Source organism: Pongo pygmaeus, chromosome 5 (genome assembly GCF_028885625.2).
Source record: "Pongo pygmaeus isolate AG05252 chromosome 5, NHGRI_mPonPyg2-v2.0_pri, whole genome shotgun sequence".
Taxonomy (NCBI): Eukaryota; Metazoa; Chordata; class Mammalia; order Primates; family Hominidae; genus Pongo; species Pongo pygmaeus.
In genome coordinates this window covers 122,898,307-122,916,073 of record NC_072378.2, presented here as the reverse complement: position 1 = coordinate 122,916,073, position 17,767 = coordinate 122,898,307, and the positions used below count along the sequence as shown (strand labels likewise).

General features: G+C 35.6%; 1 protein-coding gene across 11 annotated transcripts in view; it reads right to left on the bottom strand.

Annotated features, from left to right (window-relative positions):
* Positions 1-254: 254 nt before the first annotated feature.
* The window catches only part of PKIB (cAMP-dependent protein kinase inhibitor beta), a 236,063-nt gene continuing 218,550 nt past the window's right edge, over positions 255-17,767 (bottom strand). For 9 of the 11 annotated variants that reach the window (XM_063666548.1, XM_054492925.2, XM_054492924.2 and 6 more), the window contains 2 exons: positions 8,712-8,888; positions 255-1,509 (listed from right to left, as the gene is read on the bottom strand). In XM_063666548.1, the coding sequence (XP_063522618.1) occupies positions 1,442-1,509; positions 8,712-8,880 (237 nt within the window). In that variant the 5' untranslated portion in view covers positions 8,881-8,888 and the 3' untranslated portion in view covers positions 255-1,441. Of the gene's footprint in view, positions 1,510-8,711; positions 8,889-9,013; positions 9,075-13,881; positions 13,906-17,767 lie in introns of those variants that run through there. The other 2 variants (XM_054492935.2, XM_063666549.1) reach the window with 2 other exon arrangements.

Sequence of the window (17,767 nt, the reverse complement as noted above, 5' to 3'; positions counted from 1 at the left end):
TATTAAATTAGTGCTATACTTAAAATATTACTTTTGATTATTCAATAAAGAAAAAATTATATTTGAAAACTTAAAGCAATCAGATTCTTTGAGATCTACCCCTTTGGTGTATATAAGATATAAAGGTGAGCTCTGTCAATAAAATAATAAGCCAGAGGTGATTTATATTGCAAAGACTGTTAACTTCATTCTATAAAATGTGTCACCATTTTTTACCCAGCCTACTTCTGAAGATAAAATGAAGGAGACTTGTGTCAGTAACAAATCTCTTTAATAGTGAAAGAGTTTATTTGGTTACTGTATACAGACATGGCCTAAGTCAACAATCAAATAAAATATAACTGCATGCATATATTTCTGAAAATGAAAATAATCACTGACACTTTTAAAACTTCAGAATTCTATTATTTTTCTAAAATATCTAATAAATCAAAATTTACTAACACGTTGGTTTTATTTTTGCTCCTTTTAAAATATGTGCTTAGATATATATTTAAAGGATGTATTTTACTATTTCTACCAACATCATTGACTAAATGCTTAAGTGCCTACTGCTATGTTAGCTACTTTACAAAAATATAAAAATTAAGGTCTGCATTCCTGAGGAAGGTATTTAAAAACAAGTCAGACATACACAAAAGCCCTAAGAATAAGAAAAGAGAGTGTAAAACAACTAGTATTTTGTATAATTCATATTAAAGTAAAACACACACACACACACACACACATACACATACCAAAGTTAAGGAAGATAGTAAAATTCATTTAATAGGCATGTTCCATATAACCATTTTGTTACAAATTTTGCATTTTCCACATGAAAAAAATCACAGTAGGCACATACTAGAAGCAAAATATGTCAGACAAAAATATCCTAAAGATGTTTCTGTTATCAAACTTTTACAGTTTTTCCAAATCGTTTTTGAAGTTTGGGAAAAAGTCTGTGGCATTTTTGGCTAAAAATAAACACATTCTATCCATGTGAGTTTTGACCATTGTTCTTTCTCACCAAAAAAAGTCCATAATTTTCTACAAATTCCATGAAGTTTTAAATCAATCGTGCTTGATTTACATTTACCAAGAAATGATTTGCCTATCACCATAAAAATCGAATTAAAAATACATCAGGCTAAATAAATCCAAAAGAGAACAGTGAATTTTGTTGGGTTTACAGACAATGGTATGCATTTACATGATCATGTATTATTCTTAACCTTTTCCTTCAGTGCGATTTGGAAGTAACCTGCCTTTTAATAGCTTACATTGGACATCATCATTGCAATCAAAGTGAGTAGCATCACAACACAATTATCTAATATACAAATGCTGCTTAGGGCTGCAATGTTACCACAGTTACCACCAGATTAAATGTCTCAGGAAAACAGAACCACTAAGTCTTTCAACATGCGGAAATTCAGCACTCTTGTTAGATTATGAGCCTTCATTTGTCTTCATTTTGAGGCTTTTCCAATTGGTCTTGTATTGTTTCTTCATCTTTCTCTTTTGCATCTGAAAAAAAAACCTTCCATTCATATGTGGAATATATTGAAATTTATTTTATATTATGTTGGAATAAAACCATTGGTTTTTCCTTTGTCCACTGTCCATATTTTGCCCTTAATTCAGATATGGAAACTATACAAAGAAGAGAGATATGAGTAGGTTTGGGAATCTATCTTCTCCTGAGCAACTTTCTCCTATTCTACAGAGTTCTTAAGTGCCTGACAGTCTTCTAGGGTATTCTCAGAGCCTCCATTTACAGATTACTAAAATGAAACACAAGCAGGTAAAGTGACTTGTCCAAAGTCAGAAACTAGTAAGTGACAGTCAGAACTTGAGCTTGGGCCAACTGACTCCATGGTCCATGTCCTTAGCCAATTCCCTATGCAGGATTGCATTCTCCCCAGCTTCTTCACACTTTCTACTCCCTTTGCTCTTTCTTAGGAAATAACCTCACTTTCTACTTGATAGGAAAAAAATAATAATCAAAGCTATCAGACAGGAGCTCCCTCAACTTCCTGCCATTAAATGTCCAAAACTCCCTGTGATCTGTGCTTATTCTTTCTGCCTTCCCTCTTTTTACAATGGAAGATGCACTTGGCACTGGCTATGTAATTTGTTGGTGCCCAGTGCAAAATGAAAATGCAGTACACTTGTTAAAAAATAATGAAAAATTTCAAGACAGCAACAATACAACATTAAACCAAGTGCAAGTCTCTTCTAACCAAGGAGCCCTATGCAACCACCCTGGTTGCACAATTTTGGAGCTGGCTCCTGGTGTTACTCCTGCTATGCAGTCTAATACCTTCATGATCCCCCATCCTATCCATTTTTGCTTCATCAAGAGGCTGACTCTAGTAATCATCTGCTGCTCTTCATTTTATCTGACTTTCCGTTTCTCTTGGCTCCTTCGTTCCTGCAACTCACTACCATCTTTAAACTAACAAAGACCCTCTTTCAACCATAAGTCTTCCACATACTATCTTCTCTTTCATCCTTTAAAGGGTATCCCTCCTTTGTTGTCTCCATTTCTAAGTAAAACTATTTAGGTCTACCACTCTTGCAAAACTGCTCCTACCAAGTCATCAATGGCATCTTTGAAATCTGATGGACTCTGTTCAGTTCTTCAACTCTCATTCATCAAATATTTATTAAGCATGTACTACATACAAGGCAATGAACAAAATATAAATCCCAGCTCTCAAGGAAAATCTGATGAGAAATATGGACAATAAACAAAATAAATAAAATGTGTGGTCAATAAGAAGTAAAAAGGGCTAATGAAGACATTAAAGCAGGAGTGGAAAATAGAAATTTTCGGGAAGTCTTGTGGCCTGGAGGATGCAATTCTAGACAGAGTTAGCTGGGAATGACTCACTGAGAAGGGGACATATGAGTAAAGGCCTGAAAAGGTGAAGAAGAATTCTATATAGATAGTGGGGAGAAGAGCATTCCAAGCACAGAGAAAAGCAAGGCCAAAGACAATAATACGCAGGAAGGATTTGCAAGTGGGACAGTGGTAGAGAAAATTGGAATGGAAAATGGAGTCATAGAGGTACCAAAAAAACTAGATCCTGTGAGTGAAAAATGGCAGATTTATGGACCAATTTTGAAAGTAGAGCTGACAGTATTCACTGATAGATGGGATGGAGAATACGAGAAAAAGAGGGGAGATAAGGATCATTCCAATAATTTTGGCAATAATTTTGTTAACTAGAAGTATGAATTGCCACTCAGAGATGGGAAAATGCAGAAAAAGCTGTTGTCGGGAGAGTTTCTGGAGTTCGCTTTTATACCCATTAAGTTTGAGATTCCCTTTAGATATCCAAGCGGAGATGCCAATTAGGCAATTAGTATATGAATGTGCAGTTCAGGGGCGCTCCAGGTTGGAGATACAAATTTGTAAGTCATCAAAAGCACAATCATTATCCCAATGAAATCAGATTACATCACAAGTGAGGGAGTGTTGATAGAGATGACGTTCAAAGACTGAATTCTGATAACCTCCAATTTATTAAGAGTTAGGGGAGATGCGGAAAGAAAAGCTGAAGGAGGAGCAGCCAGGGAAGCAGGAAGAAAACCAGATGAGTGGAGTGTCCGGAAAGACAAGGGAAGAGAAACGTTATAGGAAAGAGTGACAATCATCTATGACTAAGAGATCATGCAAGAGGAGGGCTAAGAATGAACCACTGATGTTAGCAGAAATGATGTCATTTGTGATCTTGAAATAGCAGTGGGGTGATGTGGTGAGGTGAAAATCTTATTAGGGTGAGAGAAAGAATGGGACGCCAAAGATTTGGAGCCACAGAAGCAGATAACTCTGTCAAGGAGTTTTGTTGCAAAACAGAAATGGAGAACTAGGACAGTAGCTGGAGGGAGAATTGGGATCAAGAGAATTTGCACCCTAACAATCATAATTGGTTGCCTTCTAATTAACATGGCAGGTGCTTAATAGGTGTTTATTGAAAGAAATCCCTCAGAAAAATAAGCTTGGTAGAAAATGGTACTCTATAACAGTATGCAATACAAAGCCCTAAATTATTTGTAAGCTGCACTTGCCACCACTGATTCTAAGCAAGCTACACACAAAGCTTTATAGCTTTCAGAGAAGAGTTGTTATATCTGCTATCTCTAAGTTGGTCTAATGAGCGGATGATGACATGAAGTCCCCTTAAGTTGTTATCTTTCTGTGAAATGAACTAGGAACTCAAGATAATAATTAGATGAAAATTAACAGGATATCATTTGTTGTCAATCTAGTATCTTGCTCAGGATTATTAACTAAAATATAAAACATGATTCCAAATACCTCTTACAGTCATTTTTTGCTTTGTAATGTGAAAGTGTTTAGAAATACATTGAAAGATGATTGCAGATAAAAAGAAACAATAATCTGCTCAAGAGGTTATGATTGCTGTCAACTTTGTATTGTGATGTTAATGAAAGGAAAACTTTTTGTATTGTGATGTTAACGAGAGGAAAATTATGTTTCATATATTATGTGCCTCCTAGTTAACATTGTTGTTATTCTTCAACCTTCTGCACATGTCAAGTTCTTTCAATGTAATCGAATATATTTTCAATATATTCTTTCAACATAATTTCTCTGAGAGTGCAACATCAAACTTCCCTTTCAAGCCTGTTACAGTCATTTCAAATGTGAATAAGCTTTTTTGAACAGTTACTTATCTCACTTTTTTGATCATAATAAGAACTCTTGGGAAAGTAAGAAAATGTTGAGTTCTAGATTATCTGGCTTGATTCTGTTCTCTAGAAGCCTAGCTTGGAAAAACATATATTTTTATATATATATATATATATTTATATATATAAATATATATATTTATATATATAAATACATATATTTTTGTATATGTATTTATATATATGTAGTAACATGTTACTTTATGTAAATATAAATATAAATATTACATTCAGATCCTTATTATATATCTTTTAGGTAACATACCACTTTAACTGTTTACTAAATTAGGCTTTTCATTAACATACATTTAATATAAATCAGATATAATAGTCTATTTTTTTACATTTTCTATTTCCATCCTTGTGTCCTTCTCTTCCTTGTATCAACTGCCTTTTCTACTCCTTGTCACATTTTTAGAGTGCTTCCCAGAACAATAATTCTGCAAGATGCTTCTTCAGAGATGGCCAAATAAATGAGAGAAGAAAAATGCTGTATGTTCTATTTTTAGAAGGGTGTAAACACACTATTACTTTAAAGTCTCTGTAGCAAAGGCTCTGAGAAGTCCTTGTCTAAAAAGGAAACATTCCGAGAAGTGTAAAAAGCCAATTATGTTGAAACTAGCAATTCCAAACTTATTTGACCACAGCACCCCTTTTTTCTGGGTGACACATTAACAACCAGAAGAAACATTTATTGAGAAAAATTGGTATAATGGGAAAGACGAAGGCTTTGGAAACAGAAATTCTATTATCACTTAATTTTTGTGAGCTTGGGCAAGTCACTTAACCTGTTTGGGGTTAGTTATGGTAACATCTATATATCAAAAGAGTGGAGGCCTTCTAAGGCTCCGTCTTTCCTTCTCATATTCTGTGGTTCCATTTGTACTGAAAAGGTAATCTACTCATATGGCTTGTCAGGTATGGGAGAATTTCATTTGCACTGTTTTCTCCTCAGTCATATAAAATATGTTTTGAAAATATACACTCAAGGCCAGGCACAGTGGCTCGTGCCTGTAACCCCAGCACTTTGGGAGGCCAAGGCGGGCGGATCACCTGAAGTCAGGAGTTTGAGACAAGCCTGCCCAACGGGGTGAAACCCCGTTTCTACTAAAAATACAAATATTAGCGGCGTGTGGTGGTGGGCACCTGTAATCCCAGCTACTCAGGAGGCTGAGACAGGAGAATCCCTTGAAACCGGCAGGCAGAGGTTGCAGTGAGCCGAGATGACGCCATTGCACTCCAGCCTGGGAGACAAGAGTGAAACTCCATCTCAAAAAAATAAAAAATAAAAAATAACTAAAATATTCAAAAATGTATATCTCTGAATCTTTTTCCATCTGGTCCACCAGACCTATATATCAAATTGCTTCATTGGCTTGTCCATTTAGATGTCTCGTAGGCATCCTGAAGACAAAAATTTTCACTCCTCCAACTCTTAAAATTGCCCATCCTCTAGGCTAACCCTTCTCAGTGTATGGCATCAGCACCTGCCTGACTGCTCTAGGAGTTACCCTTCAATTCTCTTCCTCATCTCTGCCACATCCAATTCATCAGCAAGTCCTATTGATTCTGCCTATAAAACACATCCCAAATCCACTGACCTTTCTCCATCCCAGGATGGCACCCTCTGTCACCTCTTGTTCATATGTCATCAAATATCATTGACTTTTTTATCATGGTTATCAATTTATAAGGGATAGATTAAGACAGATTATGAACTGGGCAAATCTCAGGTTAATTTCATACAAAACACTTGAAATCCTAGATTTCCTGCCACTTATGCATATTTATGAAAAAAATTTTAAATAAAAACAAAAGAGGATAGACCTGAGGGAAATCTGCAGATCTTCCTCACCTCAGAATTTGTATGTTTAAGTGAATAAATTATTGAAACCATAACATCTGAGACAGACCCCCGCTTTCAGTTTTCATTAGCAATTGCAAACCATTCATTTTAAAATTCATAATAATATCTATGCTTAGCTAATGAGAAAAAGATAAGCCTTCAAACTGCTTACTTGTAACTTTGTTAATAAAATGTTATCTATGTCGTCTACCTACGTAAGCCTATATCCTTTTGTGTATTTTTTTCTACTCTTTAATTTTTCATTGACAAATAAAAATTATATATATTTATGTTGTGCAACATGATGTTTTGATACATGTATACATTGTGGAGTGGCTAAATCAAGCTAATTAACATACCCATTACCTCACATACTGTGTGTGTGTGTGTGTGTGTTTATGTGTGGTGGGAACACTCAAAATTTACTCACTTGGCAATCTTCAAGTATACAATACATTGTTATTAACTATAGTCATCATGTTGCTACAATAGATCCCCTGAACTTATTTCTCCTGTCTAATTGTAATTTTCTCTCTTTTGACCATCATCTTCCTAATTTTCCTGGTAGCTACCATTCTACTCTCTGATTCTAGCAGTTTGTCTCTTTCAGATTCCATGAATAAGATCATGTGGTATTTGCCTTTCTGTGCCTGGCCTATTTCACTTTACAACTTGCCTTCATCCTTTTGTGTAATCTTTAGAATCTGGTGTTATTTGTGAATTCATTTTTAACATTTTCAGTTTCTTAACTGATGGCTTTGACTTTATTTCAAAATGATATGAAGAAAAATATAAAAATATAAAAACAGGAACATATTCTTTCAGATCCTAGTCTCTCTAGTGACCAAAATAAAATGGAGAACACTGCTGACTCTCCCACAGTGTATTTGCTCTCTTTTGCTTGATTAAGTAATGTCAGTAAACATTAAGGTTTTGTGGTGTTGAAGTTATATAAAATTTAATTAGGGTTTTTACACTAACAAGTAATTGCCTTCTCTACCTCACTAGTTTAGAATGGACTCTTGAACAGCAACGTCATGTTCCTATGGTCATATTACATTTTCAAACTTAAAAGGCCAAAAACATCACATATATGTTTATTTCTTTCTTCCCTTATCTTTTCCATCTTTTCATTCTTCTTATAATATTTTACATTGATGTGTATGCTTTTTTACTCTCACCTATAGTGTTGCATATGAGAAATAGTGGCCTTTGGAAAAAGATGAGGTAAACACGGAACTGCAGGATCTGGTCACAGCTCCTGGCCTACAGGGATATAACTATTTCATAGAGAATGAACCAGGAACATTTGCAACTTTACCAGGTAGTAAATAACCTCCTGAAGCAAAGAACCAACAGCTTTCTTCTTGGGCTCCCGGGAATGGGCCAGATGTGAGTGGCTTCTGGTTCTCACTTGCTTCATTGTCACCAAGAATAAATTCCAAAACATACACTAGAGTCCACCTGAGAGTCTAAAATGGGGCACAAAACGTGAGTATTTTGCAAAGGGCTTGGAACTAAAATGATCTTTAATCCCTCTGAGTGAATTTTTTAACTTTGATTCAGGGTTTTTTGTTTTTTTAACTCTCCATGAGGGTTTTTAAATGAAAGGCACCTTTTAACACTTTGTTTAAAGTATCCTTATACTTTTATGTAAAGTATCACCTTTTATACAAAAATTCTCTTGAAAGAATCTCATCCCTACTTGATAGCAAACTTCTTCCTAGATTTGAGAATTAAAGGGCTTGTAGCACACTACAGTGAAGCCAAAGCTTCCAAAGTGATGGCAGAAGAAAATGGATGGCAGAAGAAAAATTATTTTATTTATGAATACTTCTCAAAAAAATTGAAAGCTCATTGAGAGAAAGATCATATTTGTTCACCTTTGTATTCCCAATTACTAGCTTTGTGCATGACTATACACACGCAATGAATAAATAAAACTTCAGTTTCCACATACACAGCATGAGACAAAAATATGAAATATTCTACTTTGGAAAAGGCTGAACATCTACTAAGCCTTAAACAAAAGCTGACAGATTTAAGTAAACAAATAAGGAAACTGAGCACTTTTAACTAGATAAAAGAAAGACTGTCCAGCGAAAAAGATTGGTTAAGAAGGGACAAGTGCTGTTAATTGTAAGAGGATTTTGAGTATTACCTTCCTTCACGGAGAGAGCCTCCAGTTTGAGGGGCAAATCTGAGGTTCCATCTGTGGCAGCTGAACTCTGGATGTCTGGTAAGGCATTCCGGCGGCCTGCCCTTGCTGAAGATGCAAAATTGGCGACCCCAGACTCCACATCAGTCATTTTTGATGAATCTGTCCTCATAGCAACATCTACAAATAGAACGTGCATATGAAGAAGATGAGCCTATTCAGAGCTAAATGTTCACCACAGTGGTTGAAAGGCATGGCTAGATCAAAAACACAACAGGCTTGAGAGTCTAATCATTGATCACAACCTCCATCAATGTCTACTGTTACGGTCCTGCAGCGTCCATTTGCACATTTGCTGAATAGAGCAGGAAGTCCTCAGTGTGAGCCAGATTGCTAAAAATAACCCCGGAGCCGAATGAGCCACTTGGATGCTTAAGGGTGCAGTAATCCCTTGCCTTTTGTTCTGCTTTTCTGTGGATGGATCAGCCAAACTAGGGCTTGGAAGGAATTGAAAACTGACTTTTTTGACCACTCCTGTAGAGACTCTGCCTGCCAGTATTTGCTTGTGGTTGTTGTTCAGGCTGAAACCAAATAACTATAATTTGTAGGGACCAAACAAAACATTCTTTTCCTACTTCTTAGAAATAAGAAATTCCATTTTATCTCAAAAGCTTTTTCCCTAGAGAGCACTATATATTTTTATCTGTTCTGCTCTGAGACCTAATTTTCGATAGACTCATGTTAATGGTTGGAAGAGTAGGACCTATTTCAGGTTTCTTTACCTTCAGGTCGACATGGTAATTACTAGTTCTTTCCTAAGCACCCTTTATCTCCCTAGCAATTGTCTCTCTAAGAAAGAATTCTCAAGAGATCATTCACTATAGAGGGAGGAAGGTAACAGTTATTGCTTACTCTAAAACTGACCTTCTTTTTATTATGTTTTTGAATGAATCTCTCCTGAGAAGTCAACTCTGAATAAGCATCTCGAAAGCAGAAGCATTGTATTGAAAAGCTATCTAATGCTAGCCTCTCAGCTAGGCGTGAGAGTACAGATGTATGGTATACTTTCCATCTTTAGGGAACTTGCACTCTCAAAAGGGAGAGAAAATATATGCATGCAAAGATAGACACCCTAACACAGAATGCACTAAGTATCGACCGAGGGATGGAGATGCTCATTTGTGATACCTAAAAAGGGCAGAAATATGTAAACCTTGGGCTACACAGAACAAATCCAACTTTTCATGGTAGTTGGAGGGAGTAACTTCAATTCAGGAAATGCTAAACACTAAATGGCATAGTCACAAAACATGGTGCATTTGACACTAGAAACACAACATCTTTGGTTCATAGAATGCAAGAAAAGCAAATTGAGCTTAGCATGGTCCTTAGGAGTCCAGGAATAGTTTGGAATTGCCCAAAAAAGAGTCATTCTATTAATTCCATAGATATTATTGTCTCTACAGGAATCACAGGAAATTTGAGAACAGAGCTATGTTTTGAGATCCAATTTTGGAATCCATTAGACTTTTAACTGCTTGGTATTTGGCAACTGTGGAGAATGTATAGATATCTTAGAGTACTGTAAAGAGCACTAGACTATTGGTCAAAAAGAATATGCTCCATTATAGACTTGGAAGGTGATATTGTTCAATCCATTTAATTTCTCTGAGTCACAGTTCCTCCCCTATATAATGGGTATAGCAATTAGCCTATGGATTCACAAGATGCTTGTGAAGCAATAATGAGATAAAGAATAAATAAACTCTTTGTAACTCTAAGGTATACGTCTGATTGTTGGCATCATTGTTCGTATCTCACTAAATGTTCTTTATTCTACCACCTTCTTCTGTATCCCATTTAATCCTAACAAAAAGTATTTTCCTATTGGGAAGACCTCTTGCTTTTTCTAAGAGGAAAACCAGCATTTTTATTCAATACTACATGAACATTTTTATACTTTATATTAGTTAAACCTCCCAATAATCCCATGAGGTACTGAAGTATGACCCTTGCTTTGCGGATGTGGAAACTGGGGGTCAGAGAGGTTAAGCGACTCATTTAAAGTTGCACAGCTGCTAAGTCAGCACTCAGGCATGCAAATCAATTTCAGTTAACTCTGAAAGCAACACTATATGGATTATCACAAAATTTTCTCTTCAAATCCCCATAATGCACATAGATAGCCATATAAAGCTACTTTAGATTCTGCCTTTATTATTTTTATATAGAGAAAATGGGGGAAAAATGTGTGTGTGTATACATATATATATATATTTAAAAGTTTGTTAAAGTTTATATATATGTATATGTGTGTGTATATATATATATAAAATACCTGAGTGATGAAATAATCTCTCTCTCTCTCTCTTCAAATATATATACAACTGATGCATATAATTGGTTCCCTGTCTTTTCACAGTGCTCATCTCTAGTTTGAATGTTTGGTTATCTTGTGAGCCCTCCCATGATACATTAATTTCAGTTAGATCTCTTCTCAACAGGTTGTGAGAAGTGGCTAGTTTGGAAGTAGACTGCATTTTCTGGCCTCCACTCTGTCCTCCACCAATTCACATCACATCAGAAACCACTAAGGATGCAAGTATCTCTTCCTGTGTAACTGCAAAGAAGTTAACTCTGCTGGTCTTAAAGGAACAGCTCCATGAATAACTGAATTCTTACTTGCCTGATAGTCTAAAACCTTAAAATTAAATGTAATAATAGTTTTTAAAATGTTAAGATATTTGATCTTAAATATTTAAATAAAATACTATATATTTTATGTAAAATAAAATGGGTAAACTTCTTCACCAAGATGGGACATTTTAAATGAATATTGAGTTGAAATTTGTATATTGAAAGAGAAATTCTTTTTTTTTAAATATTTTTTTGGCTTGGCGTGGTGGCTCATGCCTGTAATCCCAGCACTTTGGGAGGCCGAGGTGAGCAGATCATGAGGCCAGAAGTTTGAGACCAGCCTGGCCAACATGGTGAAACCCTGTCTCTACTAAAAAATAAAAAATAAAAAAAAATAATCAGGCATGGTGGCTCACACCTGTGATCCCAGCTACTCAGGAGGCTAAGGCAGGAGAATCGTTTGAACCCAGGAGACGGAGGCTGCAATGAGCCAAGATTGCGCCACTGCACTCCAGCCTGGGTGATGGAGCAAGACATGTGAAAGTTTGTTACATAGGTAAACTTGCGTCATGGGGATTTGTTGTACAGATTATTTCATCACCCAGGTATTAAGCCCAATATCCAATAGTTATCTTTTCTGCAGCTCTCTCACCTCCCACCCTCCACCCTCAAGTGAACCCCAATGTCTGTTGTTAAAAAAGAACTTCTAAAAAGTGGCCCTTGGAGTGGGCCGTCAGCATGGAAAAAAGATTCTGGGTTTCACGTTTATTTCAAGATTATTTTGCTGCTAGCTGACTGCTATTTGGGAAGTTTTTCCTTTTGCCTTTATATTATTATTTCAGATAGAGGCTTTCTAATTAGTCCTTTTTGTAGCTTGATGCTGGAAAATAAAAGAATCACAAAACTATCTAAAAGTTTGTTAAAGTTATATTCATTAACTACTATTTTAAGATCGAAAACAGAACTGGCCATATAGGGAGGCTAAGTAACAAAACTGTTTTACTTCGGGGCTGTACTTGGCCGTGGCAAACTCACATTTGGCACTACCTTCCTTTCAGTCTGCCACTGATATTGACTAACAAAGATGTCATGCTTCCCCACAGGTAGACCAAATAGCTAACCCCGCCCAGCCTCACAGCGATGTAGGAAGATGGCACTTTCTACGAGAAAAGCTATTTTCCTGACCAAATGTGTCAATGGCCTGGAAATCGGTGGCAGGAATATTGGAATCCACAAGGTGACTCTTAGCTGGGCTCTTTAAACTCCAAAGCAAAGAGATTTATTGTACCACTGGAGATAACCTGAAAGCCCAACAAGAAAAAAAGTATATGAATAAACTATGTAATTATGTAATGGAATGTTATACCACAATGTTAAAGAATGTATTAGATCCACTGACACACTGTGAAATAAAGCAAGTTTAAAAATTAATATTTATAGTGTGCGGGAAAAGGGGAGAATATTATGAATACAATGTAATCTCAACTTTATACAAATAATAAAAATTCTAGTTGGGAATGGAAGGTAGAACAAAGAAAATATTAACCTTTTTCTCTACCTCTTTACATATTTTGATTTGTACTAATGAGCATATATTACCTTTGTAATTTAAAAGAATTGAAACATCCACCTGGAAAAATTATGAATAAACAGATATTCTAGCACAGAAAGGTTCTAAAAGTATCATTTTGAAAATTAAACCAAATGATAGCATATCCTTAAGTGAAAGCTTCTCCTTCCCCCAGTAGCCATCTCTCATTTGTCTGTTGTTAGTTTTCTATACAACATTGATTGCATATGCTTGGTTTTTTTAAAAGGGGTGATATACATATAGAAAAGAGACAATTGCTCTCTTCAAATGGCTTGTGACAATTGTAATATATAGCCCACAGAAAGATGAGGAAATACTACAGAGAAAAATGACAGATTAACTTGAGGTTCTTTTAATTTTCTGGGCTTAAATAGCTAATTATGTTATGTTTGCTAACCAAGGCAGCTGACTCACTAGCAACTCTTCCTCTTTCTCTTCTATAGAATTAACAAAGGACTCTAGATGAGTGCTGCTTTGTCAAGTGTGGCTGCTTACAGGAGCTGGAACCATTTAGACATTTGGAGATTTCACAAAAGTCCTTACAATCCCACAGCAAGGTAATGCAATTTACATTGCCTGAGACACACTTCTATCTCTATTGAAAATATACAATTTTCAGGCTGCTTGACAAAAGACTATTACACAGTCATACATATACGTGTGTATATATATATACATGTATATGTATGACTGTGTGTGTATATATATATATATATACACATGTACACATGCCAGCATCTTTACAGTCTCTGAAATATTGAAAATGCAACACCAGCACAACTCAAGAGGACAAGATGTTCAAGATAAACGGAGCACTAAAGGCATATTAAAAAATCACCAGTCAGAACCCAGTGGGCCCCAAAGAGCCTGCTAAGAAAAAGAGGATGTTAGTATATTAGAAGCATAATTATAAACAAATAGAAGTTTTTGCAAACTCTTTCTTACCCACAACAGGTCCATTTTCTTAACTCATACACATTATTTTCTCAAGCTTCCTTACTTGAAGCCAAGATTGCAAAATGGTAGATACATTCTTTTCTCATCTCCAGACACATATCACTCACCCTATCTTCCACAGAGAAACCATTGCTCATTTTGTACCTAAGACTTCAAATAAACTTCTTGCCCACTAAATTAGTTCCCTGGAGGTATGAGTCAGACTTTCTGAAAAAACACAGAATAACAAAGAAGTAAAAACGTGCATTTTGGAAAAAATGTCGGTGCTTTTCCTGACCAAAGACTGAGAGAGAAGGAGAGACTGACAAATGGACAGACTGACACTGGTCTCCCCTGATAACCAAATGCCTTATCTGCCTCTCTCCAGCTCTCAGTATCCTAATACCTTATGCTAGATGTTTTCAGTTCTCTGCCTAGGAATCATTTATTTCATATAATTTTCTGTTTTGAAACATATGAACCTCTTCCAAAAAAGGTGAAAGAACTAGAATTACTTCTTTGTGTGCCAACAAAAACAGATCATTATTTATTCATCCAGTCATCTCTTGAGCTCCTACTAAATTATTAAGCGCAAAGCCTTGTTGTTGGCCCACAAGTTACAAAGAGTTACCCACAGTCCAGTGAGATGAGACACAGTTTGATCTTTCCAGTTACCTTTCTTGACCTCAAATCCTATTATTTGGAAATAAAGTAAAATTACCCACTCCTAAAATGTAAATGCTTTACATATCTCCTATTCACTTAAGTATCAAGATCATTTTAAGCTAAACAGAACTTACATGAAATGTAGACCTGTGTAATTTTTTTCAACTTAGAAACCTTCCTGTTTTTGAAATTTTTCCAAAGATGGTATTTCTGTGCTAGTAGTATAAGTCAAAAGGAACTCTACCTTTTGTTTGTTGACACGCACATTTTTTAATGCTTATGTTCTTGCTTGCTAATTGCATAGACAGATCCTTCAATATACATTGGTAGGCACATGGAAGTTATTTTTACCACAGAGAATTTTTGACAGCTTAAACATATAAAATTCAAAACGCAAAGTCAAATTAATTTTTTCATAATTTTCCAGATAAATTAATGCACAAAGCTGAATACCTTTCCAACACAATGTTATTTCTTATACTAACATAGGGCCACTTACAACACTAATATACATGGATGTTGTTAATGATAAAAAAGATGAACTGCAATAAACTATGTAGCCCCCTTGAGTATGTGTCTGTGTCTGGGGGAGTCAGATTTAGCTGGTCATCTTATTCTTTTTAGTTTCATGCTAGAAAGACTTATTCAACATGTACCCTCCATAAAGGTTTGCAGGGAGTTAGTTGGGCTTCTCCCAACCACTTGCAGATTCCCAAAAGGACTAATAAATTTCTCACATGATTGCAGGATATTACATTTGAAAAGATGATATAGTCCAGACTTCCAGATCCAGACACTTAAGTGATGCATCAATATAACATAGCTTAATTTGTGTCAAAGTCTTTCCTAAGTTTAGACGGTACTGTTTCTTCCATTACCATGATTCCTCCTGCTGCTTTCCGTAACAAAAAACGAAAACAAACCCAGCTATCTACAGGGATAAAAAGAAAAAAGAAAATTCACTGTATACGAAAAAGTCTTTCTAAAAATTAAACAGGTTTCCTTTTTAATACATTAGTTTGAGTGGGGTGTGTGTGTCCCTGTGTGGTGTGTGTGTTTGTGTGTGTGTGTGCTATGTATAGTGGGTGGTATCCAGAATAGAGTGATAGTTTCACTTCTCCTGTAGATGAATATAAGTGGTTATAACCATAGCAAAGCATCCCTACTGTCTACATTTTATGTAGTTTAGCTTTTATTTCTAGCTTCAGAGTATTCAGAATCGAGAGGATTTAGCATGGATTTGAAGAAATCCTTCTCATTCTTTTTTCCCACCTTACCTCAAACCCTATTTATACTCCTTCACTTTCATTTGTTTCACATTATTCTTTCTAACCAGTGACTCAAATATTGTTGGTTCTTATTTTATTGAGGTACTGGAGCCTCCTTAAAGAAGTTAGGGTTCAATTCAAAAAGCATTTATGTAACACCAACTCTGCGAAGCCCCACGCTAGATACTGTGGAATTTGGCACAGTAAGTAAGGTCTTCCCATGCCTTAACTGGCAGTCTGTGAAGGCTGCGTGCAAGGCACCTTTACCATGTGAGCAGTGGAGGAAGTGCTTAATTCCAGGATAGAAAATGAGGCCAGGCTTCACAGGGAACATAGCATTTAATGGAACCCCAGAAAATAAGTAAGCAAATTTCAGAGAAGGGCTGCCCTCAGACCACCCATTTCTCATTTAGTTGCTTTTCCAACTACTATTGTACACAAAGTATTCTTAGATTTCAAAGGGGGCACAAATACACTCCAAGTACACAAAATCCCCAGCACTGAATTTGCCCTAGTAGGAAAATAATGTGATTTTGAAGTTCTTGTGTACAATGTGATTTTGAAGTTCTTGTGGTCTGCTTGTACTCTTCCCTACAAAGAGGGAACACAGCCAGTCTGTGTTGGGGGTTTACATGCAAGGCCTAAAAAGTCAGTTCCCTTTTCAATGAGATATATGGCTTTAAAATGTCAAATGACTGTTTATGACATCAGTAGGAAGAAGAGAAGGGGAAGTTAATTCTTACCAATGTGGTCACAATAGAAATGCCTTTGTATCCCTCTGCCTAGTAGAGAGACTGGAACATATCTGCTTAATACAATCAATAAATCAGTGTTGAATTAATAGCTGATACCTATCGATTATGAGCTGAAAATGAAGGTCCTTTATATTATTAATAGTCATAATAAAGACCGAAAGTAAATAAAGAATAAAATAAGACTGAAAGTTCAGTTATTCAGTGTTAAAATAGATTTTGTTTTGTTAACATCAAAATAGATAGGAGTCAGGCTGTAGACTAATGGCAAATACAATGGCTTTTAGATGTGGGTAGTAAACCTGGATTGGTAGAGCCAGAGCAGTAGTTGCTGCAAAAACTCATACAGCACCACCCTCATCTAGGACATCTGATGGTTATACACATGGACACTTTAAATTTTATGCTTTCATTTCAGAAAGCATTTATGATTAATATATACTTATTTATCTTTCAAAGGGAAAATGCAGTGTGATACCAAATAATAGAACTATTTTTACTAACACACCAAAATTTATAGGTGGAAATGAGTATCATCTATCAAAGCAATTACTTTAAGTAGCCACATATTTATTCCACTTCTGAAACTGTTTTTGTGACTCCATCATTGAAACTCATTTTATACTCATACATCAAATAGTGGTAACATGTTCTATTTAAAATATAACATATTTTATAGTAAACTGTTTATAATTAAAAAAAAAACTCCCACTTGATCCCATCTCTTTGTACTAAGAATGACTTTAGCTACTTTCCAAAACCTCCTTAAGTAATTTAGATTTGCACACATTCAAAATAAAACTATTTTAAATGACGATTTGAAAGCAGAGCTTTGGGCACTACTGAACTGCATTAACACACTCTCAAAGTGACTGCCCTGACTTAGTCCTCTTGTTTGTTACACGGTCTATATGGAGCAATGGGAAGTTTGGTCGCCTAAAAGTGAACACTTCTGAAGTTGAATCCTGAACTTCCAACTCCTAGAAAGACATCTAACTTCTTTGTTGATTAGCATTCTACATTTTTAAAAAGTAGGATTTATATTATCTATTTTACTACCCTGGACTCAAATGAACTAATGCTATAAACGTGCTTGGTTAACAACTACACAAATGGAATTTATTTAGATATCAGTCATATAAATTTATAGGCACTATGACAGAGTATCATTATGAATATCAATTATTCTTTTAAGCAACAGTGTTGACG